At 50.1% G+C, this 26,789-nt stretch overlaps 6 protein-coding genes across 21 annotated transcripts; 4 read left to right on the top strand and 2 right to left on the bottom strand.

The window, feature by feature from the left end:
• The first annotated feature begins 451 nt into the window (after nucleotides 1-451).
• Nucleotides 452-3,790, top strand: FVEG_10293 (hypothetical protein). Of its 7 annotated transcripts, none has more exons than XM_018899376.1 (3): nucleotides 452-852; nucleotides 910-1,046; nucleotides 1,476-3,790. In XM_018899376.1, exon 3 carries the CDS (start codon nucleotides 1,647-1,649, stop codon nucleotides 3,375-3,377), a length of 1,731 nt encoding a protein of 576 aa, XP_018757436.1. In that variant the 5' UTR covers nucleotides 452-852; nucleotides 910-1,046; nucleotides 1,476-1,646; the 3' UTR covers nucleotides 3,378-3,790. The 7 variants fall into 7 exon arrangements, with proteins under 7 accessions (XP_018757436.1, XP_018757435.1, XP_018757432.1 ...); XM_018899375.1 differs by having other exon boundaries at nucleotides 1,428-3,790; XM_018899372.1 differs by having other exon boundaries at nucleotides 1,287-3,790.
• A 678-nt stretch (nucleotides 3,791-4,468) lies between these two features.
• FVEG_10294 (hypothetical protein) lies at nucleotides 4,469-6,401 on the top strand. The gene is made up of 4 exons (XM_018899377.1): nucleotides 4,469-4,656; nucleotides 4,835-5,123; nucleotides 5,205-5,592; nucleotides 5,649-6,401. Exons 2-4 carry the CDS (start codon nucleotides 4,878-4,880, stop codon nucleotides 5,741-5,743), a joined length of 729 nt encoding a protein of 242 aa, XP_018757437.1. The 5' UTR covers nucleotides 4,469-4,656; nucleotides 4,835-4,877; the 3' UTR covers nucleotides 5,744-6,401.
• Nucleotides 6,402-7,094: 693 nt separating this feature from the next.
• FVEG_10295 (transcription initiation factor TFIID/TFIIF subunit) lies at nucleotides 7,095-9,971 on the top strand. 5 transcript variants are annotated; one of them, XM_018899382.1, is made up of 6 exons: nucleotides 7,095-7,362; nucleotides 8,188-8,222; nucleotides 8,349-8,497; nucleotides 8,569-8,958; nucleotides 9,094-9,161; nucleotides 9,227-9,971. In XM_018899382.1, exons 1-6 carry the CDS (start codon nucleotides 7,351-7,353, stop codon nucleotides 9,248-9,250), a joined length of 678 nt encoding a protein of 225 aa, XP_018757442.1. In that variant the 5' UTR covers nucleotides 7,095-7,350; the 3' UTR covers nucleotides 9,251-9,971. The 5 variants fall into 5 exon arrangements, with proteins under 5 accessions (XP_018757442.1, XP_018757441.1, XP_018757439.1 ...); XM_018899381.1 differs by having other exon boundaries at nucleotides 9,076-9,161; nucleotides 9,227-9,625; XM_018899379.1 differs by lacking the exon at nucleotides 7,095-7,362 and having other exon boundaries at nucleotides 7,371-8,222; nucleotides 9,227-9,625.
• A 2,307-nt stretch (nucleotides 9,972-12,278) lies between these two features.
• Nucleotides 12,279-16,542, top strand: FVEG_10296 (hypothetical protein). Of its 2 annotated transcripts, XM_018899384.1 has the most exons (4): nucleotides 12,279-13,417; nucleotides 13,479-13,748; nucleotides 13,803-15,583; nucleotides 15,638-16,542. In XM_018899384.1, the coding sequence occupies exons 1-4, from the start codon at nucleotides 12,828-12,830 to the stop codon at nucleotides 15,997-15,999; spliced, it is 3,003 nt and encodes a 1,000-aa protein (XP_018757444.1). In that variant the 5' UTR covers nucleotides 12,279-12,827; the 3' UTR covers nucleotides 16,000-16,542. The 2 variants fall into 2 exon arrangements, with proteins under 2 accessions (XP_018757444.1, XP_018757443.1); XM_018899383.1 differs by having other exon boundaries at nucleotides 12,537-13,417; nucleotides 13,803-16,471.
• On the bottom strand, nucleotides 16,286-21,461 carry FVEG_10297 (hypothetical protein). Of its 3 annotated transcripts, none has more exons than XM_018899385.1 (4): nucleotides 21,029-21,461; nucleotides 20,785-20,972; nucleotides 17,391-20,708; nucleotides 16,286-17,338 (listed from the first exon to the last, which is right to left on the bottom strand). In XM_018899385.1, the coding sequence occupies exons 1-4, from the start codon at nucleotides 21,100-21,102 to the stop codon at nucleotides 17,292-17,294; spliced, it is 3,627 nt and encodes a 1,208-aa protein (XP_018757445.1). In that variant the 5' UTR covers nucleotides 21,103-21,461; the 3' UTR covers nucleotides 16,286-17,291. The 3 variants fall into 3 exon arrangements, with proteins under 3 accessions (XP_018757445.1, XP_018757447.1, XP_018757446.1); XM_018899386.1 differs by having other exon boundaries at nucleotides 16,537-17,338; nucleotides 20,785-20,959; nucleotides 21,029-21,311; XM_018899387.1 differs by having other exon boundaries at nucleotides 16,438-17,338; nucleotides 17,391-20,959; nucleotides 21,029-21,311.
• Nucleotides 21,462-23,123: 1,662 nt separating this feature from the next.
• FVEG_10298 (protein phosphatase) lies at nucleotides 23,124-26,754 on the bottom strand. Of its 3 annotated transcripts, XM_018899390.1 has the most exons (4): nucleotides 26,213-26,539; nucleotides 24,144-25,683; nucleotides 23,891-24,089; nucleotides 23,124-23,841 (listed from the first exon to the last, which is right to left on the bottom strand). In XM_018899390.1, exons 2-3 carry the CDS (start codon nucleotides 25,383-25,385, stop codon nucleotides 24,000-24,002), a joined length of 1,332 nt encoding a protein of 443 aa, XP_018757450.1. In that variant the 5' UTR covers nucleotides 25,386-25,683; nucleotides 26,213-26,539; the 3' UTR covers nucleotides 23,124-23,841; nucleotides 23,891-23,999. The 3 variants fall into 3 exon arrangements, with proteins under 3 accessions (XP_018757450.1, XP_018757448.1, XP_018757449.1); XM_018899388.1 differs by having other exon boundaries at nucleotides 23,124-24,089; nucleotides 26,213-26,754; XM_018899389.1 differs by lacking the exon at nucleotides 26,213-26,539 and having other exon boundaries at nucleotides 23,124-24,089; nucleotides 24,144-26,000.
• Between the last annotated feature and the right edge of the window lie 35 nt (nucleotides 26,755-26,789).

The following is a 26,789-nucleotide window of genomic DNA, read 5'->3' as shown; positions in this document are numbered from 1 at the left end:
ATATCCAGCCAGAGACGTGTCACCAGGGAGTGGAAAACAAACAGGATGAAGAAAGGCTGACAAGTGGTACAAGGTATGTGACTCGACCAAACATTTTCACATTTGCACACTTGAAAGTTAACAAAAAGCTTGAAACTTCCCAGGTTGACTTGGGCATATCCCCCCCTGGAGCTGTCTCCCTATCTAAATGGGCGTGAAATGCATGGATCCCCTTTGGTGCTAGCAAGGACCCCGGTTTAAGTGACGACAACGAGGACGGGAAAGACATCAAACACATCACAACAACCTTGAGAGGTGGTGAATAGATGATTCAAATTGCTTCATTGCTTCTGTACAGAGAAGTAAAGGGCTGGAGCTGAAGTTTATAGAGCCCTATGAGAAGGAGAGTACGTATTTTAGGTTCAGGGCAACGCCATAATTCAAAGCATCTGTCATGTAAGCTCATCAAGCTCAAAGCGATCCACAGCTGGGTACCTTACCTGCAGCTTGAGTGAGGGATTGAATATGTATCTATCTCGCCTGCCTTATCCATCCATCCATCCTCTTCTTCTCCTTCTCTTCCATCTTCTCCTGTCCTTCAATACGACCTGCTATTGACTCTTTCAGCTACGTACCTAACTATCTAAAAGAGCCCATTCTTCTGACACCAGCAAAGGACATACAGTATCATCTTATCAGCTTCAAAGCCCGAGCTTATCCTCACAACCCGAACCCCAGACTGTGCGCCATCATCATACATAGTCAGCCCCAGCGACACAATTCATCGCAACAGCACAACAAAACAGGAACCTTTGGATTTGAGTTTTTGACCTCAGCAACACGCTGGCGCTCTATTTGACCAACCTCTGCCACGTAAAGTGCACACAATAACCATATCCCCACCTCTTTTCGGCTGACAGACAGCCCCAGGCAGCGAGCGAAGCAGGCCAAGCTCAGTCAGTCTATACGCCTTCGCCAACATTGGACCTCACGGACCCGGAGCAACCTGGAACAACGATACTTCCAGACTGCGTTGAGGCCACATTTTTGTGACTCCGTCTTCGCCTGTTAGTTCTCTTCCTTTCTCTCCTCAACCTGAGCTTTCCACAAACACGAAACAAGAATACATTCACATCTATTCTTCCACAATATTCCTCCAGGCTTCCCCCGCCATCACAGTCCTACGCAGACCCCCCTTCCCCATTATCCGGCCTTCCGCTCACCCCTCACCTTATCCTCCCACCTCACTCTCACTTGCCCCTCGCAATCCGACTTCACCTGACGCCTCATCGTATTATCCTTCGCAGGTTGCTTCTTTGCTATGAAGCTTCTGATGGGATAGAACCTGGTTTCACTGTCTTCGCATCGTTATGGAACAGCAGGATCCTGATACTCCATCCACTCCTTCTGCCGTCCATCGTGATACTGAACACCGATCGACTCGCCAGTCCCCACCGTCATCGCCCTCAACCTTTTCGCTTACAACAGATTCCCAGCGCCGAACGTCGAGCCCCTTCTCCCGTCCGACAACACCGGCAACGCCTGGTCCGAGCACAATATCGTCGAATCGAAGTTCTTTGTCTACTTCTGAGCCTACTCTACGATTTCCTCGCCCTCAAGGCAATCGGCATCTGGCCAACTGGATATCGTCCAGTAATCCAGACATCATGCGTATCACTACCACCACTGAGGACACTGGCTTGTCCGAATCCACTTATGAACTAATCTCGGGCACCGATACCGAGTCTCAGGATGGAAACTACACTGAGTCTATCAGCGAGTCTGTCGGCTCTCTCGACGTACACTACCCCGAAGACGTCCATAGCCTCGCCGGCACTGAGCAGACATGCGATGATGAATCTCTGGCCGATGAGAACGAATCCCCGGTTTTACAGTGTGCACATGAGCCACAATCTATGTCGGTGTCCGAATCTATGGACATAAACGAAACTCCACGGGCAGAGCAAAGCTGGGCCTCAGTCGTCAAAAATGGCCCTCTTCCTGAGGTCGAGGCAGAAATCGAGGCAGAAGAAGAGCCCGAGCTCGAGCCCGAGACTGATGTCAAAGCTGAGCCTGAATCTGAGTCAGAGGATGAAGCTAGATCTCGAAGCTCTCTTGAGTATACTCAACAAAGCCTCAAAACCCCATCGATCCCCAGCCCTGACGCTAGCATGACTGAAGACAGCCAGAAGCCGTCTCCTGATGATGTCCAAGAGCAGGCCGAGAGCCAGCGAGCGCGATTCAACAAATGGTTGAATGAAGTTCAGCCCCAGACGACCCGTCCCCGGGAGGCAATGATCGAATTCGCAAAATCTATCTTCCCTTCGGTCCTCGCCCTTGTCTTGATGTTGTTGATCCACACCTACTACACTCCACAATCGAAAGAAATCGTACCCCACACACCCGCAGCCACCTCCGCTGTCACAACTCACCCCACTCTGTTGACTTCAAGTTATACTTCATTGCCAACAGTGCCGGTTCTTTCAACATCAGCGGGACTTACAGGTCTTGTACCTCTGGAGAATCTCCGACCCGATGAGTGGCTCTGGGGTACCAAGCAGCCCGAGGTGACTGTCACCAGACAGCGAGGTGGCTTTTTAATCCACATGCCTCGAAGTGCGAAGAAACTTTGGCTTGACCGTGACTGTCTCAAGTTCGACGCCAAGCGAGGTGATCAATCCGTTGGGTTTGGTACCTCATCTGTCGATGAAGGCATTCTTCTCAAGATCCCCAGGGAGGAAGCCCATGGAACGATCAAGATTGACATTTTTACTACTTGTCGACCCAAGGTTCACAAAGTCCTCCGTATCACCTTCCAGAAGGGACTTATCTCAGAGGCTTTGGACTCGACCTGGGCCTTTGCACAACACTTCCCAGATCTTGTCCCCGCTGCTGCTCAAGAGGCAGAGCGGTGTCTTGGGGAAGCCAAACGCTCCTTGGAAACAGCCTCTGACAACTTCATGAATACGTCTGACAGCGTCTTCAAGAACTTGGAACATAGATTCCAAAAGGCCCACCGATCTTTGAGCTGGATCAAGGCCGATATCAGAGATCGTGCCAAGATGGCGACAGAGGGCATCTCGAGGCAACTGGAGGTTGTTGTGGGCGACGTCAAGCTGTACATGCCTGACACACAAGCGATGCAACAACAAGCAAAGTTGGAGTTGCTGAATGCTCAGATCCAAGCTAGGCTCTGGTGGATCAAGTACACTGCAGGAGAGAAAGAGTATACTCGCTACCAATGTGCGGCCAAGCAGTTCATGGCCAAAAAACTTGCAAACGACAGGAAGCTTCGAATGACAAACAACGAGACCATTAAGGCGTCTTCTTTCGAGCAATTCTTCCGTGCTTGGTCCTCAAAGAACCGCCGGGACACCGGAGAAGGACAGAGGGTATAGTGGAAGAAAAAGGACGCTGGTTTGTGTGTTATGGCGCAAGGTTTTTTTTTCTTCCTTTCCATGTTATTCCTCCCTCGTCATTATCGTTGGACGAGGACTTATATGTCAGGATGGACTTGGGTTGGCAATGCTGAGGTATGGGTTCATTTGGGCTGGTAGTGGATTTGGAGTTCATGGGTCTCTACCATCTGTAGACGTTTTTTTTCTATTCTGGTTGCTTTTTCCTCACTTCTATTTCTATGATAGTCAACGGTATCGACAAACCCCTTCCAGCAGCTTTCAGTGTCTTTTATCTGGGCGAAAGTGATTCGTTGCTGGCGTAGTGAGTTGCCTGTAAGATCAGAGCAAAAAAGGAGACCAACTATAGTAAAGAATAAATTAATTTACTTAATATCAACTCATGAATCGTATCACTTAGCGGTGGAAATGAGCACTGCAGTCTCCTGGCAACGGAACTAAACAAAAAAAATATCGTGGAATTGTGGAGTGGCTAAGGGACTAGGTATCTGGTACAAAGGTGAAGCTTTTAATGCTGATTCGAGCAGACGGTAAGATTCCCCATAAGTAATGCACATGAATTAGTCTATACTCAATATGCCCTCATATTCCGAACCTCTTAACATTCACGACGTATTGTTTGACTGTGGTTCATATCGAACAACCAAAGGGAGCAAGAAAACAACAGACCTCAATACAGGGTATCAAAACAAACCCTGCAAAGGGTATCCTAAACTTCTGCTAAATTTATATCAAGTTACCTAAGTCTTTTTGTCACTTAGGATCGAGCTCATGAGTTTTCTTTCCTCCCGTAGCCCACCCAATGAGTTACTCCACGGGTAATCATGCAATCCCTGCCCGATTGCTTGCTTGAAGGCCTGGTAAGTATCTCTGCAGCTAATAATGACATGGGAAGTACTTCGTCAGAGCTCAAAGCGGTCCCCAATCACAAGGTGACATTGTTGATTTTTGCCTCAGAAGTTCTTGCAGTACCTTAGTTATCAGCACGGAGCAACAGTGGAGGGCACAACAGCCCAGGGGAAAAGGAGGGGCAGTTCAGTTTTTTTCTACAGTACAAGTACCTTTTAGGGCGGCGGGACGGCAGCCTAACGGGCAGACAACCTAAGGTAACTAAGCCCAAGGGAAAACAAATCACCAGACCTTGACCGCAACCCACTTCCACCATCTACTTTCCATACATCCATCAACACCACAGCATAAACTTTCAACGCCGTCCCTTGCTCTCCCGGAAGCATCTTCCTAATTACATTTCGCTTATCTGGTAAGTCTGATCGCACGCTTTCCTCTGTCTGGCTTTTGTCACTTTGTCCCTCCCCATGAGACGCTTGGGGCAATAAAGGTCCTGAGCCCCTCCTTACCTGAGGAGGGGTAAAAGCATGCCTGCGGGACTGGGGTCCTGGATATGCAAAAAAAAGTTGCTGACGTCTGAGGGGCAACAGAACTTTGAGTCTACATTCTCAACCGAGCACGCAAACTATCAAGATGTCTGCTTCCGAGCCCATCGAGCCCAAGGTCGAGGAGACCAAGCCCGAGGAGACGAAGCCCGAGGAGACCAAGCCTGAGGAGACCAAGCCTGCTGAGGCCGAGAAGCCTGTCACATCTTCGTCCGTCTTCTCCATGTTCGGCGGTGGTGCTAAGAAGGAGAAGAAGGAGGAGGAGGAGCGCGGTGACAACTCTGGCAGTGCCAAGGCCCAGCGAGAGGCTGCTGAGGCTGCTAAGGGTGACGAGGTACGTTCACATGTCTCAGCAGTGGCATGCTGGAACCGTATCCCCGCGAAACGTGTGAGGCTAACAATAATGCTTAAATAGGAGGAGGCTCCCGAGTCCGAGGATGTCCACTTCGAGCCCGTCATCAAGCTGACCGAGAAGGTTGACACCAAGACCAACGAGGAGGCCGAGGAGCAGACCTTCAAGATGCGCGCTAAGCTTTTCAAGTTCGTCAAGGAGAGCAGTGAGTGGAAGGAGCGTGGCACTGGCGACGTTCGTCTGCTCAAGCACAAGGAGAACGGCAAGACCCGACTGGTCATGCGTCGCGACAAGACTCTCAAGGTCTGCGCCAACCACTACATCGTCCCCGAGATGAAGCTCTCCCCCAACGTTGGCTCCGACCGAAGCTGGGTGTGGAACGCTGCCGCCGATGTCAGCGAGGGTGAGCCCGAGGCTGTTACTCTGGCCATCCGATTTGCCAACGCTGAGAGTATGTCCCACCGGTCAACGAACTCCGAGTAAAGGCAATCGCTAACTTATTTATAGACGCCAACAACTTCAAGGACTCCTTCATGAAGGCCCAGAAGGAGAACGAGGAGATCTTCAACAAGGCTCAGGAGGCCGAGGCTCCCGCTTCCTAAGCAGCCTATCTCATACGACCCCTCCCCTTCCCCTGCCCCTTCGGAGATGGATCTGTATGTCGCCAGGGGCTCCCACTCGTTCGTAGCTCCGCGGTTTGCAGAAGCAAGTCCACTCCAACACTCCCATACAGCATGCCACAACAGCAAGCAAGCTCCTTATACTGCTGAGGACGCTTGGTCCCGTCACATATACGCGCGCACTTCACCCACGCCACAACACCATCCCGAGTCTGTTTTTGATATGGATAGATAGAGATTCCTAGGACGGAAAGGACTTTTTTATTTTTGAGGTGAACGGCCTCGGTTCAGCCCCAGGGCGGATTGGTGGATGGATGGACGGATGGATAGTTAGCATCATAGGAACATCATATCACATAGCACCCTGTTGAAAGAAGTAAAAGAAAAAAAAATTCCATAGACGTCTTGTTTATTACTCTATAAACTCATTGCTCGAGGAATTTGATGAGTTGTGGGTGGTCGATGTGGCTGATGTCGGCGTCGAAGCTGTAGCTGTGGCTGGTGAGTCTCACCGTCATGTTTGCTCCAGTCTCCTGAGTGATGAGAACTCAAGTCGGACATGATGAAGAATAGTGCTGTTTGAGTGTAGTTATGTTGGATCATGGTATTGCTCCCTGTGAGAATCTGGAGGCCAACCGGGTTCCTTTGTTCGTTGGATATTATGGACGCTTAACATGCCAGAGTCAAGATACCCCTACTGACAGATTACACAGTTTACAAGCAGAGTTGGCATTCCAGAATAGAGCCCTCACTTCGTAGGTATTCCTTTTCTACGATATCTGTTCCCGTTGGTGTATATATATTCACGTCATTGGGAGACCCAAAGGACGGAACGAGACAAGACCTGACGAGCCAAGAGAAAAAAAGCATGGAGCCAAGGCAAGGCCATTAGAGCGGTAACTTTGTGGAGCAAGCGACTCAGCGTGTCCTGTGTTCTGTGTCCTGTGTCCTGTGCCCTGGAACCTGGAACCATTCCCCTATAAGCGCAGGAGACAAAAACAGTTCACGTCTTGGTCGTTCGCGTCAATGCTAGGTATAATAATAGATCAGCATGTTGCTTCTGAGGCCCTCCTCTCGAACTTCTTTTTCCTCTTTCGTTCCTCAAATCGTATTCTCTGGGTACAGAGCTCATTTCAGCAAAATCGTGTCGTCTGCCTTGTTCATCGTCAGTTTCACCACTTCCATTGCCTCAGCTCTCTTTGTTTGATTGAGGTACCGTTAGTACCTAGACTTGACTGACTGCGCCTGCCCCGGGGCCCATATCCTTAGGTACGTGCCTTGCCCCGTCCAACCAGCAACCAGCAACCAACAGTCTCCTGGGCTGTCTTTGGCTGGTATAGGCTGGCGTGTCTCCGTTTTCCGCGCCGTTTCGTTTCCAGTCCCATCCATTCAATTCATTTTCAACTGCTGTACCTTGCCTCTGGTCGTCTTTGTAACCCGACCTGACGCATCATATCCTTTCCTCATCACTTGTGTGTCCCTGTGTATCCACGCTCATCTTCTTGGCTGTTCCCGTCTTTACCTTATCTTCCAAATCTGCCCTCCACGTTTGGCTACTTCCAATTGCTGTTTATTGACCCGGAGAAAAGATGTTGGTCGAGGTGAGTCTGAAAATCCGATCCAATCCAATCCTCTCCCCGAGTCGCATTGCCCTGCTCCTGCGACGTGTATTCGGATCATTTTTGCCCCCTTGGGCTGCTGTATTCGTTCATGTTATTGCTTCGCCGTTTTCGCCTCTTGCTGTAGTCGCAGCCTCTCTGCTTTGGCTTTCTTTCTTGTCTGTGGGTGCTTGATTTGTCCACGGTTGTATCATGGCTGGCTTTGTTTCGCTTCACGGTCAAGTGTGTCGCGCGGTGAGGCTCTGCAAAGAATGGTCGCGCTCTGTTCGTATTGGATCTGTCTGCATCTGCATCTGCATTTTGCCAGTGCTAGCCAGTGTCCGTGTCAGTGACAAACGGTGACAAGCGTCGCGCGTTGAGGTCGGACAGCCAAAGACAGAACACCGGCCATGGACGCCCATGCTGCCATGATGCCTTCTATTTGGCAGCTGTAGTGTCCTTCAAGGCACTGATTGGTCTCGTCCTGACGTTTGCTTCTCTGCTGTTTCACTCCCGTGAGCCCTTTTGCTGCGCGTTGTTGCAGCCTCATTCCCATTATCCACCAATTTCTGTCACGCACTCTACCACGCCTTTGTGTCTCTCATCTATTCTCTATTCTCATTTCATACCTACACTGCGCGCCAGCGCGTCTTAAATTCACTTCATTCATTCGAGGTTTTGTGTTACCGTGTGACATTTATTGCCTACCTTGCTTTCCACATCCTCAAACACCTACGCACTAAACTCCAACAACTCATCATCATGGCTCCGAGCCGTTCACGACAACCCGTCAGAGTGACACTTAGAACCAAGGCTAACTTGTTGGAGCGAAAAATCAAAGTTGTCACCGAGCAACATGTCATGTAGGTTTGCGCCAATCTTTGCCGACGTCTCGGCTGCTTTCCTTGAATCGCGCGCCTTCTCGACCAAGTGCTTCGGAAGCGATTCGAGCAACATGCTTTCAGGTACTGACAATCTTGTTTTACTAGTGACAAGCCGTCACCCGTAGAGGCGTTCCCCATGCGAGAATGGAGCTTGAAGGTCTTCTTGCTTGATGAGGATGGTAACGAGCGCCCCGCAGACGTCTTCACCAAGGTCGTCTATAATCTACACCCTACTTTTGATAATCCCGTTCAGAGTATGTTTGAGACGAATTCCCGATATTGCGAGGCTAAGCATGATGATTAACAACTTTGCGCCACCTACCAGGCTTCCAGAAAGCACCCTTCACGTGTAAGAACGAGGGCTGGGGCGAGTTCGAGATTAGCATCGACTGTTACACCACGGAGAAGACCAAGCTAGCACCCATCATTCACGACCTCAACTTCCAGCAGGAACGATATGAGCAGACGCACACTGTGGTCTTCAAAAACCCTTCACAAAACTTACAGGAGCGCTTACGTGAAACCGGCCCTCTTCCCACCGATGACGATCACAGGAAGAAGAAGGGACTTGCGACCAAGAAGAGCTCCCAGAAGTACGACTACGAGAAGATTGCAGAGTCCCTGGAGAAGCTCGAGGAAGAGGATCTGCTGCGCGTGATTCAGATTATCAACGAAAACAAGGGGCCAGACACGTACATTAGAAGTGATGTCGACGGTGAGTTCTCCCATCAAGTCTGTATCATCATTCCTACCCTTACCCCTTCCTTGACCTTTTGATTGCATACCCACCCTTGTCTTTTCCATGAAATTGATGTGTATGGTGGGCTAATAGTGGATGACTTGGGTAAAGCCGGGGAGTTCTCGATTGATCTCTACACTATGCCGGATGGCTTGACGTCGAAGCTTTGGGAACACCTTGTAAGTTGTCCTGGCGGTCGTTGCTGAGCTTTTCATGATTACTGACCATGTCAATTTGGCGATAGTCCAAGAAGGGCCTTGTCGGCTAGATGCCGTGTCGTTGTATCCGATTGTTAATACCTCTAATGTTATTCCGTCGACAAATCGGTCTATAGTTTGTGCTTGGGAGTTGCTGAAGCATCTGGATTTAGGAAAATGACGAGTTAATGAGCACGGAGGGGACGGACCAGAAAGGGAAAGGGAACCAAAAAGATGTATCTGACCTTTTTTTTTTTCTTTAACCATGTGTTCCAACGGAGTAACCGCCTGCAGTATCACCTCATTGAAGTTTTGTATCATATGCTATCTTGTTTGTCTTGATCACCTCCCACATATAATGACATGACAGGATGCTGTAACAAGCCCGTTGATGGATTGAAGTCGGATTTCGGGCCCGGGCGATGAACCTCGAAGGAGGACTAGCCAAAAAAATCGAAGCTTGGCTCGGCTTCTACCGGTCAGCTAAGCGGATGGGATCGATCATTTCAATCGGGTCGGTCACTGAATCTTGCCGTCTTCTCGTGAGCGGAGGATGTAACGGGGGGCCGTGTCATTACGGATGTTACCCGGACTGGGTACCCGAGTATGTGCCTCTCAATGCAAATCGCGGGATGGATGTTGGGACCTGATCATGGACTTGAGGTTGGATCATGAGGCGACGGCCTCTAATGCGTTCCAGGCGGATCTCGTTGTAGTTCGACGACTGCTTGAGTAGTATGGTATTATAGCATCTGCCGTTCTCCAAACACTGGGTTCAAACAATGAAGAGCCAAGGCCCTGGTTGGGAGTGTTCAAGGTATAGTTCTAGACCTCTGTCCTTCGACCTAATATTAAATAACCAGCTGTGTATCGACATGCCTCTTCTATTGGAACACATCATCACCACTCCCCTTCAGATCAACTGCAAAGCAATATCCCCCACATTGCCCGACTACCGGTCCGGCTGAGACGTATATCTAGTTGATGACTTGGTGAGCCGCATCGGCACTTGTGGGACTTGAGTAGCTGTGGGACTTTGGTTCAGGAAGTGAGCGGGGATCTGCTTGCACGGGGTTCCAGGCAGTGACGGGGAGATGGACACAGTGGAGGACAAAGATAAGCAAGCGAGGAGTAATTCTCCGCCTGAGTGCGTTGCTGTTACGTACGCATCGTGGCAGGGGAGGGGGGTCTTTTGGTGGTTTACGCGATGGCAAGCAATAGGGCGTCGTTTGGTGAGATATCAGAACAGCTACTGCAAGTTGGGCGTTTTGTAAAGCCATCTTGAGCTCCCGCCCGGAGTTAGGGGATCATGTAGTTTCCCGGCCCCGGCCCGGAAATCTAACAGAGACGGGTATTTATGTGCAAGATTGTGTTGCTACAGACCAAGTCACAACACATACATACGGTACATATGTAAGTGAGAAGCGTGTGGGTGAGCACCGAGACATGGCGGCGGTTGTTGATAGCTGCCATTGACGAATGGAAAGAAAGCAGGGGTAGCAGTCGTCTCTACGGGGTTTAGGAGGATTCGACAGTCATGAAAAAAGCCAAGACGTAAAATAATCCACAATAAGAGGCAGGGATATCGCAACTCGAGGCTGCACGTCCATTGTTGGTGCTGTCATTGCAGGGATCGATTGTGTCCTTCTTGTTCAAGATAAATTCCTACGAGACGAGTGAGAGATGGTTTTGATAGACCGACGCGTTGTGTTAGGTAAAACATGTCAAGATGGAGGCGTTGTCAACGTGACGTGCGCCTCAGATTCATGATTGGTTGTGTGGAAGATATAGGGCGGGGGAGGGGAGGGAGGCTTTAGATAAGTGCTGATGCATGTTGAGGTTCGAGATTATGTATATAATAGCTTTGAGAGAATTGGGGTCTTTGAAAGCCATCAAGATATTGAGATGCTTCAAATAGAGGTGAAGAAAGAAGGCGAGAAAGAGATCATAGGTACCTACCTAGTTGTCTCAGCAGTCAATGCCAAACAGGCCCCTAGACATACAGTACAAAGTTTACCTAGAGGAAGATCATGATGGAAGTTAGTTGCTATGTAGGCCCAGGGAGTTGCTCTTTTGCTCCTCTGATGGCTGCACAAGCCTGGATCCTGGGCCCTGGTTTCTCGATCGCCTGCAGCGGTTTTGCAGGAAAACGATATCAAATCCCGGGTGGGCCAATAAGGCTTGGTCTTGGTTATCGACTTGCCTGTCTCGGGATAACGTGAACTTTTGACCAGCCGGGGTCTTTTGTTCTTTTGTTCTTTTTTTCTAGACTTTTTACCTACGGTGTCATTGAAAATTCTGACAATGTTGTAGGCGATGCTACTATGGTCAATAGGCTGGGGACTTGTAGTATAATAGGCAGGTGATTGTTGTATACGGTGAAGATGGGAGGCGGAAGACTGAACGCCATTCCTGTAAACCTCCTTGGCATATGGACTACTGTAGCTAACGGACTGATCTCGATTGGAATGGCTAATGGCTATGCTGTGTACTGTGTCATCTCCTAAGTCGAAAAAAGTTACTCTTGATTTCCGATACGTAAGGTATCACATTGACAATCCATCACCTGACAATTGGTGTGTACTACGCCTCCAAAAGGATGGTCGTAAACGTAAGACTTTGACCCCGAGTGATAAAATTATTGTGGAAGAATTACTACGATAGCTACCTGCTAGTGTCCAGTAAGGTTGGCTCTCTGACCAGTTTATTTTTACATCCAAACCTAGAGTCTCAAGCCTTTTGACCCTCTAATATCCTGTTGATTTCTAACATCAAGGTGTTAATGCCGACTCCCTAGTCGTTGGACAGAGATGACAGAGAAAATAACGACAACGCTCGTGACCTTCTTTGATAGCCTTTGAGCCTATCACATCTGTTCCAGCTTTACCGGCATCATTGTTTCACCCCCAGAACAGCCATCACAGCCATCACAGCCATCACAGCCAGTCTCATTCACTGGGGACAATAGGTACCTCCGTACTTACTATTCAGGTACAGTCTCCACGCTTCCCTTCCCTTCCCCTCAATAGGGAGTGAGAAGAAAAGCTTTTACCCCAGGTCTCTGTTAGCTGAGCACGTTTTGCCCTGACCAATTGAGGCTGCATCCTCCATTGAACTGGCTCTGCACTGGCCTCTTCCTCTCCCGGCCGAGATTGCTTTGTCTCTGGCTTCGAGTGATCATCCCCCGCATCGAGTTCCACTGTCGAGTCTTTATCTACAAGGGTACGTACCTGCCTGGACAATCACCAACTAACGCACAGGGCACTCGAATCAAAACCCTTGTGTCCGACGTCCTGGGTCCTAACATATACAAGCTACTCACCGAACCCAGCGGCCTAGAAGAACTCCAAAAAGGTCGCCAATCCCCCCCCAGTCCGCTTCTCTTCGGCCCACGCTTTCTTGTCTTCCCTTGCCGAACCGCCGCAAACCGAACCGCGACATCATATTCTATCAGCCTTGTCGTTTTATTTATCGCCTGTCAATCCGAGCCTCGCCCGCTCTCAAGTCGATCAAGCACGGCGACGTCGTCGTCGACGCCTGCGCTGGGCGTCTTATCGAGCCCCAGCACCACCATTCCAGCTCGGCATCCTAATCGCGAAGCGGCATCAACGAATCCTCATCCATACAAATTCCTCCCAGCCACTGATAATGGCCCCGTATCAACCGGCTTCTGGGGCCTCAGACTCGAGTCCCGCCGCATCAATCAATAACGCACAAGGTTCAGCACAGCAGACGCCTGGCGGAAACGCAAACCAAGCGCCTCAACACAAGCGCGTATACCAAGCTTGTATCCCTTGTCGGCGGCGCAAAGTGCGATGCGATCTTGGCAGTGTCGACAACCCCCACGATCCTCCATGTGTGCGCTGTCGTCGCGAGAGTAAAGATTGCTATTTCAGTGCTACTCGTCGCAAGCGCAAGACGGATGACGATGGAAGTGATCAGGACGATTACATCACGAGAAATGGTCGCAAGCGCACTAATAGAAATGCGAGCCCTCTGCCATTCATCGAACGTAGATCCTACAGCAATGTTCCCTTGACTCCGGGAGGTTCCCGAGGACAGCCCCAGCCGCTCCGTCGTCCTGATGGTAGCAGATCTGGTCGCGCGAGGGATGAGTGGGGAGGAGAAGGTGATGCCAACCAGACTCTTGAGAACATCGAAGCTCAGACGGTTATGCGACGAGGCGTATTTGGTCCCCAGGATGCACTGGACCTGTTGTATAAAGCTGCAACGGATAGGTATGATCTGCAACTACTCGACCCTCAACCATTTCCAGGCACAATGCTAACTCCCAAACAGTCCCGCTGTCGACCGGGAACGGAGAGAAAGCACTTCATCTGCTCATCCTGTGCCCCCTCGCCCACCACCTGAGGATACTGGCCCTTATGGTTATGTCCCCAGATCGACTTCCAAGCCACCAAAGACGGAGCAGCCCATCGATCCTGAGCTTTCACGGCCCGAGCTTAGCTCACAGCCTGGGTATGCTGAAGCGATCAAGGCATGGCAACGCTTCCGGTTCGTTCGTGCTGGTTGGTTCACAGCCCTCGAGGCTATCGAATACATTGACTAGTATGACGACCTTCAAGCTTTGTGTCAGAGTTAGTTTGCTAATTCTTTCAACAGTTACTACAAATACTTGTCTCCCCTTACACCCATATCGCCGCCCACTTTCAGTAACCCTGCATCTCACGTCACTTTACTTTACGAAGAGCCTATTTTGACCGTTACGCTTCTGACGATCGCTTCGCGATACCGTCAAATGCCCGGTACCGGTGGTCACTGTCGATCACACGCAATCCACGAGCAACTATGGATGTATCTACGGGGAATGATTGAGCGATGCTTGTGGGGACAAGAAGCCTTTGGCGGTGGCTTTTGCGTGCCGCCAAGCACCAGTGCCATTTTTGACGAGTCTCAAACAAGCAGTACGGCACCTTGGCGCGGACTACGCAAGGGCAGTTTGCGAACCCTCGGAACAATTGAGTCGTTGATGATTCTGACTGAGTGGCATCCTCGCGCCCTGCACTTCCCGCCAACTGAGGCTACTGATGAACTAGTTCTTCCTATGGAAGCCAGCTTTCAAGCTATCACAGCTGCCGATGAGGACCCAAGTAAGACTTTGGGTACTGGTTTCGGCGGCAAGAGGATTGAGAGCTGGCTCGAGCCGGCCTGGAGAAGTGACCGAATGTGTTGGATGTTGCTCAGCACTGCAAATGGACTGGCATATGAGCTAGGTGTCTTTGACGATATCGATGAGCTACTGAGAGACGACGCTATTACTCGCCCTGAGTATCAAGAAGAATCATATCGGCAGCGAGCTTTCCGAATTAAACGTCTCTTGCTTATCTACACCACACAGCTAGCAGGCCGTCTCGGCTGGACCAACATGGCTCCAGCTCATCTCAGGAGAAGCGATCCTGCTCTGGCTCGATTCCGACCTACATCGGTGGATGGAGCAACTCCTGGAACGAACCCTTCTTCGTTGTCTAATCACTTCAACTATGTCCCCGATCTAGAACTGGATGATCAAATTATTCATTGCTGGGCAGGCATCAGCAATGCTATGGAAATGGGTAACGAAAAGATTTTCCGTTCACGGAAGTATACCACACAAATCATCCAGAACGGGAAGTACATAAGCATTCTCAAGGAGTTTGAGCCTCTTCTCCGCGATTGGTGGAGAGAATTCGAGCTGTTCCGTCTGCCCGAGTTTATCAGACACATTCTGACAATCGAGTATCAATATGTGCGCATCTACATCAACTCTCTTTCGCTTCAAGCCGTTGTCGAACGCTGCACCAACCAAGCCGGGGCGACAGCCAACTCGGGACACCATGGAGCATCAGCCGTGAATGGCCACCCGCAGTTGTCGCCCCAGACTATGATCAATTATGGGAAACTTCCTCTGGGTCAACTTGGTGGCTTCACTGCCCATGACCAGGAGTATATCCGTGAAGTAGTTGAGGGAAGTCGGAACCTCCTTCGCACAGTCGTCGAGGGTCTTCTACCCGGCGATTATCTCAAGCATGCTCCCGTGCGAACATATTTCCGCATCATCAGTGGTGCCATGTTCCTGCTCAAGACCTTTGCGCTCGGCGCCCCGAGATCAGACGTCAGAATGAGCATCGAATTGATGGACGCAACTGTTGAGGCGCTCCGAAACTGTGTCGTGGACGACGTACATCTGGGAATCCGTTTTGCAGACCTTCTCGAGTCTCTGACGAGCCGCCTCCGCAACCGATTCATCCAGGCTCCCACCATGCAGCAGGCTTCTGGCAGGGGACAAAGTCCCGTTCCAGATGGCCAGACCCAGAATGGTGATAGTCTTGCTGCGAACGGTGAAGGGAATGCCAACTGGGTCGGTGGTCATGCTCAGAGACTCCGAGACGGGCTCAGCGGAAACGGTAAGCATCCTGTACAAAGGGGTGTTGATATCAATACTGACGACCCCAATTCAGCACCAGCTCCGGCTCCTACTCACGAGACCAACAATATTTCAGCGACGCCATTTGATCTATCGGCCCAGAACTTCCCCTATCCTGGGCAGGGCTCGCTGGGTCCATCTACACCCACAGTCGTGGACAATGCGGTTGCCAATATGGATGTCAGCCTCTTTGAAGACTGGAACCACCAAGGCAACGAGATGTGGTATCTGCCTCCTGGCCCAGCTTTCTTCCAAAACGTGGAGAATCCTTCCGTTGCCATGGGACCTGAGGGTGTCAATGTTGGTGGTCTCGATCTTCTCGAGTATATGGCCATGGATCCCTCTCAATTCCCCGGACTGGATCCGTCTTCTGGCCCACCAACAAGCCACGCTTAGTAGGGCCAAGCTTTACCTTACTCTTGTGTGCTGAGAGATTATCTATGCTTATACCTTCTCGCATTGCCGGTTACAAGTCGACTGGCCTGAGGTGCCTTCTCTATCTGAACCAACTTCTATTACACTTTTTTGATGTCGAGAGTATATCTATGGAAGATCGAAGTCATCGACGGCGTAGCAGAGATCAGGAACTCAACAGTATCAGTCGAACGCAAGGATTATTGTGACTCTGTGGGAGTAAGAGTGCAAAATTCTCATGCAGAGTGACAAAACCAGGAAACAAAAGACGTAAATTAAACGAGGAATTCTGCATGTTGAGCGACAGACCAAAAAGAATATGTGGATGGGCTTCTAATTGAAGTTGAGGGTTGCAATGATTGGGGTTATTGCATTTTGGTAGTCTTAAGAAACAGAAACGTAGCACAAAAAGTTGAAAAGATCCAATAGACTTCTGTCGAAAGACTAGACAACGCTTGTCGTGATGATTCACGCCTATGATTGAAATAAGTCTGAATGAAGCAAGCGGCTGCCTTGAATGGTCGGATAATGATGGGACTTGAAATAGTTCGTGTTTCTTTCTACACTGGTCTGATCCATTTTCAACTAACCTCCTGCTCTTCGTCCCTAATAAAATCAGAATAGCCTCCACTGCCTATCCAAACCTCCCATCACCCCTCCCTTTTGCATTGATGAATATCCTCGCGTGACGAGAGAACCGACAGACTGTGCGGGTGTAAATAGCGAACAACAGGTGTCAAAAAGAAGAAGAACAAGAAGAACAACATAAACAAGGCTCGTATGTGTGAAATAGAAATGGATACAAAAAAAAAGGAGAAACAAAGCCGTTGGGGCTACTCGATGAAAGGGGAAAGTGTGTGGTATCATGCGTAGTTACATAGTTGAACATGTGAAGAGAACACAAATAGAAAATTATGTGAAAGGCTCTTGAGTTGAGCGTGTTTAAAAGGGAATATACAACGTCTGGTAGGAGCGTCGAGGAATGTGAGAATCCTCGACATCAAGTGTAGAAAGAAACATCTGGCGGTTGATCAGACACTCAAGCCGGTAGTATACACTCTGAAGCCAAGATGTAGTAGATGGATAGGTGGGGGTGTCGTAAGGCCATTAACGTATCGCGAGACGTGGAAGGCAGTTTGTGGCGGGCGGCAAGATGATTGCCATCTATATGTAACAGAGAAAATGGACGAATGGGAGCCAACATATGGTGTGGCTCGCGTTTGATGGTACCGTAGACTCGTCTCAGACGTTGCGGCAAAGATCTGGGCATCAAATCACAGACTGAATGAGGTAGCGTGTCTGGCGTGGGCCTCTTGAAGGACTGTTTCAGTTGTTAGCATATGTCATGAACCACGCAAATCGGCGACACTTACTGTCAAGAATACCCATCTGTCCGGAACGGTCCATGCACGCCAGTTGCACGCTACTACCGTCAACCAAGTCTAGGACAACACTGTTGGGCAACTCCTGAACCTCGACATCAGGGATGTAGGGAGGTCGGAAGTCACTCATGTGGTAGCGCTTCGTGCCTTGAGCGGTGCGGCTGCTCTGAGCCGGGAGAGCGCTCAAAATGAGGAAACCCTGAGAGTCCAGACACATGTTACGTCGCTTCCAAAGAAGGTTGTCAGGGAACTGCACATTGACATCACCCATGTAGGACACGATGGATGGGGGGCCGGCAGTAGTCGCAGGTCGAACAGGCTCTGCCATCTCCTCGTGCACAGTTGGCGAGAGGATAGTAGGTGGCGTGGTCTTACCACGTGAACTGGAGAGGGATGATAGACGACGCATGAATCGACCAGCCCTTGACTTCTTCTTCTCACTGTTTGACTTTTCGTCACCAGAGGCTGAGCTCTCAGTAGTAGCTGTAGGGGAAAGCACGTTATCCCTGTCGCGACTGATGGATGACCGTCGGCTGCTGATTGAAAGACGCTTGCCCTGGTGAATTGAAGGAGGGCGGGTGGGGGACTGTGAACCCTTGGCACCACCTGCATCAGACGAAGGCGAAGTGAGGGACCTACGGCGGTCGTTGATGAAGTCCTTCACAACACTTAGAGAAGACCGCCGAGAGTGGTCTTCCTTATCCCGACTCTTCGACTCTGATCGGCGGCCTTCCTTAGACATACGGCGCTCAAGAATCGTCTCCTTAGAAAGCTCAAGGGCTGCAGGGGTCCATACTGGTGAAGCTTTCTGGTGATCCACCAGGAGAGGAGACTCCTTAAGTTCCACTGGGTTGAACTCTGATGGATCCTTTGGTGGTTCAAGTGATTTGGCTGCGTTCTGACTCGGGTCTCGTACTATTCTAGCAGTGACCGAGATCGACTCAGGCGAGCCGCCGTGCTCTTGCGCATGTGCTTCAAACTTAGACAAGCGACTGGCAACCGAGTTAGAGCGCTCCCTGTGAGATTTTCTAGCTCTATCAGGTGACTCGTCTCGAGAACCAGATCGTGAAGGTGGTGTTCGCAGATTTTGGCGGTTGAAAGAGCTAGCTCGATCGGCAATGGATGGGGACCGAGTTGGCTCACGACTTCTTCGCACAGAGAAGAATGCCGAAGATGGCCTCTCTCGGCTTGAGGGAGTAGGTGTAGGGCTGAGAGTGTTCTCACCAGTGTGGGCTGAGAGCTTTTCAAGAGCTTTGATACGTTGCGAGATACTTGATCCCACAGTAGATTTCCTAGTCAGACTGGGTCCGTTAGGCTGCTGGGCAACCTTGTGCAAGTAAGCAGCTCCTGAGCTCACAGATCGCGCCGAGCTTGTGGTGACATCGCCAGGGACAAGAAGCTTGCCGTGGACAGGGTTCGAGACGGTGCGGACGATGGTCGGAGATCGTTCGCCCTTTGTTGGGCTAGGGAAAACTGGAGTGACAGGGCTCTTAGCAACAGTCATCGGTTTCGCCTCATGAAGAGTCGCGCTATGCAGCTCTTCCATCAAGTCCTCATCGTCAGATACACGGTCCTTGTCTTCGGCAAAGTCCGTTTTGATAGGCTCGATATTGGTCTTGCGCTTTTGCTGCTTTGTTTCGGGCAACTCCTCGTTGTTTTCCTCCTCCTCATCCTTTTCTGTTACGATGATGGGACTATTCTGGCGAGTACTTCGGTTAGGGGAGCTAGATGCTGGAGTTGGTTCCGTCTTCAGATCCTGAGTCGAGAATTTCGATTTGAGGATCTTGGATGTGTCAATAGTGGGGGACAGCGGCTCGTCCACTTTGCTGATGTTGGCCGAAACCTCAGTTGTCTCCAATGCGTCAGGAGCATGGTCCGTTGTGGGCTGGCTGCTAGTAGTAGAGACTGTCGTTTCAAGAGCTGAAATACTGGTAGCAGTGTCTGATAAAGGCTCTGGCGTTGTATTCTCAATCTTCTCATCGTCCTTGCTTGGAACGGAGTCAATCACCGGTGTCAACTCTTCAGCGGCAGCAATTTCTTCACTTGTTTCTGTATCAGAGACTTCGACATTGTCAACTTTCTCGCCTTCGTCCGAGTCATGTTCATCTTCGTTCTTTGGGTGCAGGGTTTCGTCTGTTGATTCGGAAAGCGAAGATGCCTTGGTAGAAATCTCCGGTTCTGAAGATGCAATGACTGGGCTATCAGGGTGAGAATCGGTCTGAGCAAGATCGGAAGCTTGATCATTATTCATGGACGCGGAAGACGCATCCAGTCCAATACCAGAGTCGGCATTTGAGATGGATGGGTGGTCGGATTCCGTTTCGTGTTGAGTTTCATGATCCTCTACTCGGTCTGTAGATGAATGGTCATCGCTAGGTCTGGGGGATTCGAGAGGAGGTGATGGAGCACCCGCCGCCTCAGCTGCCATATTCGCCTTCTTTTTCTCTCGGAGCTTCATAGCCTTCATTAACCTCGCCTTTTCCGGTGAAATGGTCGGTTTGGCGGGTAGAGGCATAGGCAAAACAGGGGAGCCAGGGATAGATACTCCAGAGCTTGTTGCGGGGCGCGTGAGTTCTGTATGCACAATTTGTAGTCCGTCCTGTTCGGTCACTGTGTCTTTGTCCTCGACAGAAGTATTCTCGGCGGTGGCGGGGCCGTCCCTATTCTTCTCTTTCTTGGAGCCCTTACCAAACAATTTAAAGCCGGAAGGCATCTGAGAAACGGGGCGATACGTGCCGGCAGTGCGTGGTCTTCCGTTTGTATCAAGCGAGGGGCGCGGTCCAAGCTTCACTTTAGGCTTTCCGTAGTTGTATAATGAATAAGAATACAAGTCGGGTCGGCCAGATTGCGATGACATTCGCGGCTGTGCTTCTAACTGAGAAGGAGAAACGGGCCTGTCATCAGCGCCAACGAAGTTGGGTAGCTCAGATGTTGAAGCGTCAGTGAATTTAGTATGCTCTGGAGATGCGGCAAGCTCTGAGTTTAGCATGACTGTCTCTGTAGGCAAGACAGTGCCATGACTTGTCTTGGCTGTCTTAGGTCGAATGTCGCCGTCTTCGTCGTCCTCGGCGACTGATTGGCGTTTTGTGGCGCGGTGTTGCTGCTCCTCTTCCTCCTCCTCCGCAATCTCCATTAATCGTCTTCGGCGTAACGAGCTTGAAGATGATGAATTTGACCCTGAAGCGGCATGCAGGGAGCATGCGGCCGATAGTTTCGTATCCTTGAGTTCCTTGGCTTCGGTGATTTCGAAAATGGTATCGTAGGGTGAGAATCGGTCGCAGACGGCGTTGAAGTGAACAGCTACTCTCGCTGTATATCGAAAACGTGTCAGTGTATCAAGTCGCGAACGGACATATCTACGCGAGAGGAGACACTGGGTACGGACCTTGGATAAGACGAGAGCAATCTTCAGGCAGATACTTGATTACCACGTTCCTTCTTCGATATCTCAAGAAGCCGTAGAGAGGGCTCGTCTCCTCGTATCCAGCGACATTGTTGCGCACTTCGACCACGCCGCCGGAGCCGCGACCTAACAATTCGACTTCATCGCGACTCGCATACTTGAGGAGGAACCTGAATATTTAGCCAACGGTCCCCTTCTAGAATATTGGAATGATTGTTGAACGTACCATCCTCCTGGTTCGGCGACAGCGGCCTCGTGGGCTTCCTGAACCTTTGGATCGTCCAAGCCATTCAACGACATGGTGTCTCCGTTACAAGTAGATCAAAGAGAGACAAAGCGGGAAAAAAAGAGCGGGAGCTGGAAAGGCTAAATTGACGCCGCCGACTTGCAAGGTCGAAAAAATTAATTATTAGAAAGGAGCGAAAGGAAAGGCAAGCAGAAGCACAAAAGCAGCTGCAAATGGGTCGAGCAAAGATGCTCTAGGCTCGGTCGAGATTCGAAAAGACGAGATTCGAGGACGAGGTCGAAAAGGCAAAAGGCGAAAGGGAAAGAAAGAGAAGACCTAGAAATGAAGCTCTCCCGAAAGACGGGGGAATCTGCCAAATCAGTCGAGAGGGTAGTAGAGCTAGTCCACTCCAGTATAATTCGGGGTCGTTTCGAGTCGAGATGCCTGGCGACTGGATGAGGTTTGGCGGGTGGGAATTGGTGGGTGGGTGCCTCTACCTTAGCACCTGCGGGTCAAGGGGCGGGCAGCACCAGATTTCAGGGGCAAGGCTGTCCAGTTGACATGGATCTCGGTATATCTAATGAGATAATAACCATGAGCCCAATGAGTAGAATTGTGTTGGTCTGTTGCGTTCTTTGCGTTGTTTGTTTGTCTTTTGTGTGTATGCCAAGTTTATCCGATATTCATTAGAGAGAACAAAAGTTTCATTCTTCAGCTTTGGTTCTGTTTCTTCCAAACCCACGTTCTCTGATGAGGACCGTTGCAAGTCCCCCCCCAGGTTGAAGCGTCGATCAATCGATGGGCACGGAGTAAGGTAGGTAAAGTTATTAAACTCAGCAGTAGGTAGCAAATAAGATCGGGTAACACACAACAGGTGCTTTTTCACATCATGGGCCGAGACATATACTCAAACAGAAGAAGAAGAAAAGCATGGCACCACTCCAAAAGAATGGAAGAAAGAAAGATTCTGGCACACCAACGCTTGATAAATCGTCCCGGTCATGACATGAATAAAATGTCAATCAATTACTCCAATGTTGACCATTAGAGTGCAAATTGCGCGCCAGCCAAAAAGGGAGTCTCGCGCTGGAATGAATGATGAATAGCGTCTTGGGTTCCTGTCAGGGATCGGGTATCCAGAACTACTATACCCAACTTGGCAGTAGAGGCCATCACACAAAGTTGCGAGCACAAAGGCGATACAGTGCTACTGAGCGACGACTTAGGGTTGGCTGCATGACAATAACCAATAAATTTTGACGAAACAATTAGTAGATTCCACCTCAAAGTAGGTAGGTAACTTGTACATAGACGAGAAGAGCTGTGTCATGAAACGAAACGACGATAACTAGACGAGATGACGATTTAGCCTCATCTCTCTTGTCGTCTCGTACAATAGGTATTTGTTGACACAGGCATCTTATGTATCAAGAGTTGACGATGTAAACAGCCAGACAAGAAAAGGCATCACCATGACTCGCAGGGTTCAATACTCATCCTCTATCAAAATCAATCTAAGTTTGATCCAGAGTTCCAATTCTGGTAGATCAAAGCCACCATCAAAAAGCCTCCAAAGCCACTCCAGCAACAAATGGACGTAACCTCCCCTCCCGCCCCGGCTTCTCCACCCCAATCTAAGTTGACATGCAAGGTAAATACATTTTGGCGTTGGTTTTTACCGACTCCGGAACGTTTGGAAGCAGAACCCGTCGCCTTGTCAACATACGTCAGAGACTCAGGATACGTGCAACCGTTGGCACGCGACGGGGTCGTATACATACGCTCAACGAGAGATTGTTTGGTCGGTCTCAATTACGACTGTCTGCGACTTAGTGGGCGGCACCGTAATTGCCAATCACTTGTAGTCAATAGGATGGAGCTTGACCCCAAACTAGCGATTCAGTATCCGTGCCAGTCTATCCCTATCCCTTGACTAGAAGGATGGAAGCTCAGTCGAAGCATCCTAGAACAAATAGTGGGATCCATACCTACCTACTTAGGTTGCCTACTTGCTTTAATCGAAGCATTCAACACGAGCCGCGTTGGCTGTACAGGCCTGACAAGATTGTACATCAACATTACAACACGGATATAGAGAGGCATAGCTTTCTTACGACAGTAGATGGCAATACTACATATATAACCTAGCAACAAGTATCAGATACAATGAATGAACTCGAAAGATCGACTCTTGTTCCAAGTCGTAATCATGTTAATATCAATACACCATTGTACCGCATCAGCAGTGTCACCCCTCCTTTCGCATGTACGAGGGCGCTCCTCAGCTAACCTATAAAACCAACCCAAGGCTGATCAAGCTCCTTTCAGCTCTGTGTAAACCCACTCAAGACATGAATCCCATCACAGCACCTTGTATGCACATCGCATCACCGCACTTTACAAGCCCTGATCCAAGGAGATGGGGAGTGGTCCAGGTGGAGAGACGAACAACCCACCAGATCCTTATCCTGTTCTCACTGAATGGTGAAGCTCTTGCTCTGAGACCAACTAAGGAGTCTGGGGTGTGTCCATAGTGCCTCATGTCTACCCAGTGTATTTGAATTATGCCTGTCCAGCGGGCTTCTCTTCCGCCGGCTTGTCTGCGGCTGGCTTATCCTTGCGGGCCTCTTCAACAGCGGCCTTATTCAATATAGGAACCTCATCCGATTTTGGATCTGCAACATGGGGAGGCTCCTCCGTAACCACTTCATCCAGTGAAGTTGGCACAAAATTCCCTTCCTGAACAGCTATAGGGGGCTCGGATTGGGGCGCGTTGCTAGTCGCTGATACACCGACGGCGGGCGTGCTACCGTCTGCAATCTTTTGTTTAGTCTCGCTGACAATCTTGTCTGCCTCACTGACCTGGGACGCTGCACCTTCCACCTCAACTGCAGCCTCCTTGTTCTGGTCCAGTCGGACGACCATGCTAAGACAAGATTGTTCAAGTGCTGAAGCGGTTTTAGTGCATAATTCACCAAGCTGCTTTTGAGGGCCGATACGGGATTCTCAAACCATGCGCCCGAGGATCAACGCTTCCTGTTCCACTACATACGTCCCAAATCTGTGGTTGTTTAGCATCTCCGTGATTTCCACTTGCATCTGAGGCTCAACTTACTCCGTCGCAAGCAATGATAATGAACTCGTCACTATCAGCCTGAATGACTGTCTCGGTGGTATAAGGGTGACCCGTGACAAGCTTCTTCATGTAGGCATCACCAAGAGCCCGGGTTACAGCCAGAACACCGTTGACGCGGTTATTCAGAATCAAGCCTCCGGCCGCGGCGATTCTTTTACCCTCGACTTCATCACTGCCCTTGTGGTCGTAAGAGAGTCTCAGAGCCTTTCCACCTCGGCAAAGAATTATACGGGCATCACCAACATTTGCGGTGTACAGTACCCTTTGTCGTCCACTGCCCTTTCCTTTTGAATTTGTAGCTTTGGTTGCCTCCTCATTCGAAGCTCCATCTTTTGCCTTGTCCATCTCAACAGGCTCTTCCGGCCTAGCGGACTTGATGGCTGATCGATCATTCGACGCTCTATCCTCCCAGCGTAAGACTGCGACAGCTGCAGTGCAACCGCTGTTCTTTAGGGGCAGCTTTTCCAACTGTGCATCAGCGGCTGTAAAGGCCTGGTCTAACACTTCAGGAATCAGAGCATTGGGGTTTTTGCGTATGATATCCTCCAGAATAAGGTGCAGCTTTTTGCCACACCAGTCGGCTGCAAATGTACCAGCATGTCCGTCAAAAATAGCAAAGTAACCATTGTCTGACTCAACCATGTCGGAGGAAACAGATTCCCGATCCTCGCCTTCAGGCTTGTCCTTTAAAGACACATCGTTTAAGGCTGGAGTCTGCACAAAATTATAAAGAAAAGCATGAGTGTCTTCCATAGTACGACGGCATTTCTTGTTCCTATCTTCCCAAACACCAACGCGGAACGTAGACTTGGGACCCGGCATGGATTCCCCGGCAGAGTTATTATGTTGACCCTGGGGGACTGCAAGAGCAGGATCCTGTTTGCCAAGCTTCTGGAGAGGTGTCTGGGAGCTTACTTCAGAGCCCCCACTGCGACTACTCTGGGAGAAGTTGAGCGAGTTTTTGGCAGAGGCCAGAAGACTGCTGGCCCGACTACTAACGCTGCTACTTCTGCGTTTCTTGTCGGTCGATCCACCGGTATCTTGTCGAGTAGGGGGGCTGCCATTTCCACTGCGCTTCTCACCGCTTGCAGCCTGATCAGTTGTCTTAATTGGAGCCGGAGCGCTGGGGCCTGGGCCAGGTTCGGGAGAAGGGGATTTATCGGATTTTGAATCGCTCTCGGATTTGTTGCCCGCTGAGTTGTTTGAACTGCCGCCAAACATTCTATTCAGCAGACTTCCTCCAGTTGAGGAGAGACTGCGACGCTTGTTGCTCGCCAGCTTGTGTTAGGGACAAGAGAATACTAGGTGGCGTTGCGCAGAGAGGTGATGTCAGCACTGTTGATGCTGTTGAAGGCTGAAGCTTGGTATCGGTTCTATCGTCGTCGGAGTAGGACTTTGCAGAATCGCTACACGCGAGCGTTGCGGGTAGCTGTGGAAGTATACCGTCGTAGTAAGGGTAGAGGGTGGGGTGCTGGTCGAGACCAGCTTGGCGTGTTTAATTCGTCGGCGCAAGACGGACCTGTAAGAGTTAGAGAGGATGTACCGAGAACATCATTCTATTTCGCCAAAGATGATAGATAAACAAGAATAGGAATAGAACAATGAGTGCGTGCAGGCGTAAGGAAAACGTTGATGATGTAGCTAAGCGCGCGGACTGATAAGTATGACTTCTGTTGTCCCCTCGGTGATAGTTGTTGGAGATGACCACAGCTCACACCATTGGGACTATCAGATCGCGGGGACAGAACCATACTTAAACTCGATACAGCACCAATGAATCGTGCCGACCGTTGGGTCTGATGAGGTAGAGGCATGATGCTGAGCGCATCGTAATTCAAGAAACGTGACGTAGACGCCACAAGGGAAACGGCTGCGCTGGCGGGGAATAGGTAATCATAGATCTGATAATCCACGAGTCCAATAAACAGGATCATACTGCGGCCAGAGCTCAGAACAGAGGGAACACAGGCATCCACGTATCGAAGTAACTTGATAGTTCTTCCAATAAAGCAGTGCAGCAAGTTGAGAGGAGTAGTAAATGAACGTACCTGGCGCTGAATGTGGAAAGACTATTGCAACACTGGAAAGTTGAACTTGAAAGTGTTCAGAGGACAGAGAGGGACGTCCTGCAAGGCAAGCGGATCAAGTTAAGGATTTAATACAACCCAGCGAGTCTACAGAAAGTCGTGTCGTAGTTGATGAAGAGTTGGCAAGGTTGCTCCAGGACGTTTCGTTCGTTAGATGAATTAGCTGGGCTAATAAAGTACTAGAACCAGAGGTGAGTGAATGGATGGAGTGGAGGGCGCAGCTACCTGACGCACTGCAGCTGGTGTAACGGGGGCGAATTGGTGAGCGTCAGTGGGGGCGGGGGGCTGCGCTTAAGCTGGAGGTGCCTCAAGATCTGATTGTGCGCTGTGTCTGACTGTTGGCCACTGACGTATCCACGGGCTAGTGACGTTTACTGGTTCACGACCGCGCTGTTTAGCGCTGTGCAGACAAATGGATCTTGGGCAAATTTGGGATTCTCGGCTTTGGTTTTCAATAGAAATGGATGTGTCGATCTTAGCAATGAATCAGCTCCAGCAAACGCATATTGACTGGACCCTGATTTTGCGTGTTAGTTAT

This window comes from Fusarium verticillioides, chromosome 9 (genome assembly GCF_000149555.1).
Source record: "Fusarium verticillioides 7600 chromosome 9, whole genome shotgun sequence".
In the NCBI taxonomy this organism is placed as follows: domain Eukaryota; kingdom Fungi; phylum Ascomycota; class Sordariomycetes; order Hypocreales; family Nectriaceae; genus Fusarium; species Fusarium verticillioides.
The sequence above is the reverse complement of the archived record's forward strand: the minus strand, read 5'-3'. Positions and strand labels throughout refer to the sequence as shown.

What these genes read in the sequence shown, in the direction of transcription:
- FVEG_10295 (XM_018899378.1), top strand. Translation starts at nt 8,122, where the DNA reads ATGGCTCCGAGCCGTTCACGACAACCCGTCAGAGTGACACTTAGAACC. An exon ending in TTTTGATAATCCCGTTCAGA is followed by an intron (nt 8,498 to 8,568) that starts GTATGTTTGAGA and finishes GCCACCTACCAG; the next exon opens with GCTTCCAGAAAGCACCCTTC. An exon ending in CGAAGCTTTGGGAACACCTT is followed by an intron (nt 9,162 to 9,226) that starts GTAAGTTGTCCT and finishes ATTTGGCGATAG; the next exon opens with TCCAAGAAGGGCCTTGTCGG.
- FVEG_10294 (XM_018899377.1), top strand. Translation starts at nt 4,878, where the DNA reads ATGTCTGCTTCCGAGCCCATCGAGCCCAAGGTCGAGGAGACCAAGCCC. An exon ending in AGGCTGCTAAGGGTGACGAG is followed by an intron (nt 5,124 to 5,204) that starts GTACGTTCACAT and finishes ATGCTTAAATAG; the next exon opens with GAGGAGGCTCCCGAGTCCGA. An exon ending in CCGATTTGCCAACGCTGAGA is followed by an intron (nt 5,593 to 5,648) that starts GTATGTCCCACC and finishes ACTTATTTATAG; the next exon opens with ACGCCAACAACTTCAAGGAC.
- FVEG_10293 (XM_018899372.1), top strand. Translation starts at nt 1,350, where the DNA reads ATGGAACAGCAGGATCCTGATACTCCATCCACTCCTTCTGCCGTCCAT.
- FVEG_10297 (XM_018899385.1), bottom strand. Translation starts at nt 21,102, where the DNA reads ATGTCGTTGAATGGCTTGGACGATCCAAAGGTTCAGGAAGCCCACGAG. An exon ending in GTCGCCGAACCAGGAGGATG is followed by an intron (nt 20,973 to 21,028) that starts GTACGTTCAACA and finishes CTAAATATTCAG; the next exon opens with GTTCCTCCTCAAGTATGCGA. An exon ending in ACAGATGGGTATTCTTGACA is followed by an intron (nt 17,339 to 17,390) that starts GTAAGTGTCGCC and finishes CAACTGAAACAG; the next exon opens with TCCTTCAAGAGGCCCACGCC.
- FVEG_10296 (XM_018899383.1), top strand. Translation starts at nt 12,828, where the DNA reads ATGGCCCCGTATCAACCGGCTTCTGGGGCCTCAGACTCGAGTCCCGCC. An exon ending in TATAAAGCTGCAACGGATAG is followed by an intron (nt 13,418 to 13,478) that starts GTATGATCTGCA and finishes ACTCCCAAACAG; the next exon opens with TCCCGCTGTCGACCGGGAAC. An exon ending in GCTATCGAATACATTGACTA is followed by an intron (nt 13,749 to 13,802) that starts GTATGACGACCT and finishes TTCTTTCAACAG; the next exon opens with TTACTACAAATACTTGTCTC.
- FVEG_10298 (XM_018899388.1), bottom strand. Translation starts at nt 25,385, where the DNA reads ATGTTTGGCGGCAGTTCAAACAACTCAGCGGGCAACAAATCCGAGAGC. An exon ending in TTATCATTGCTTGCGACGGA is followed by an intron (nt 24,090 to 24,143) that starts GTAAGTTGAGCC and finishes AAACAACCACAG; the next exon opens with ATTTGGGACGTATGTAGTGG.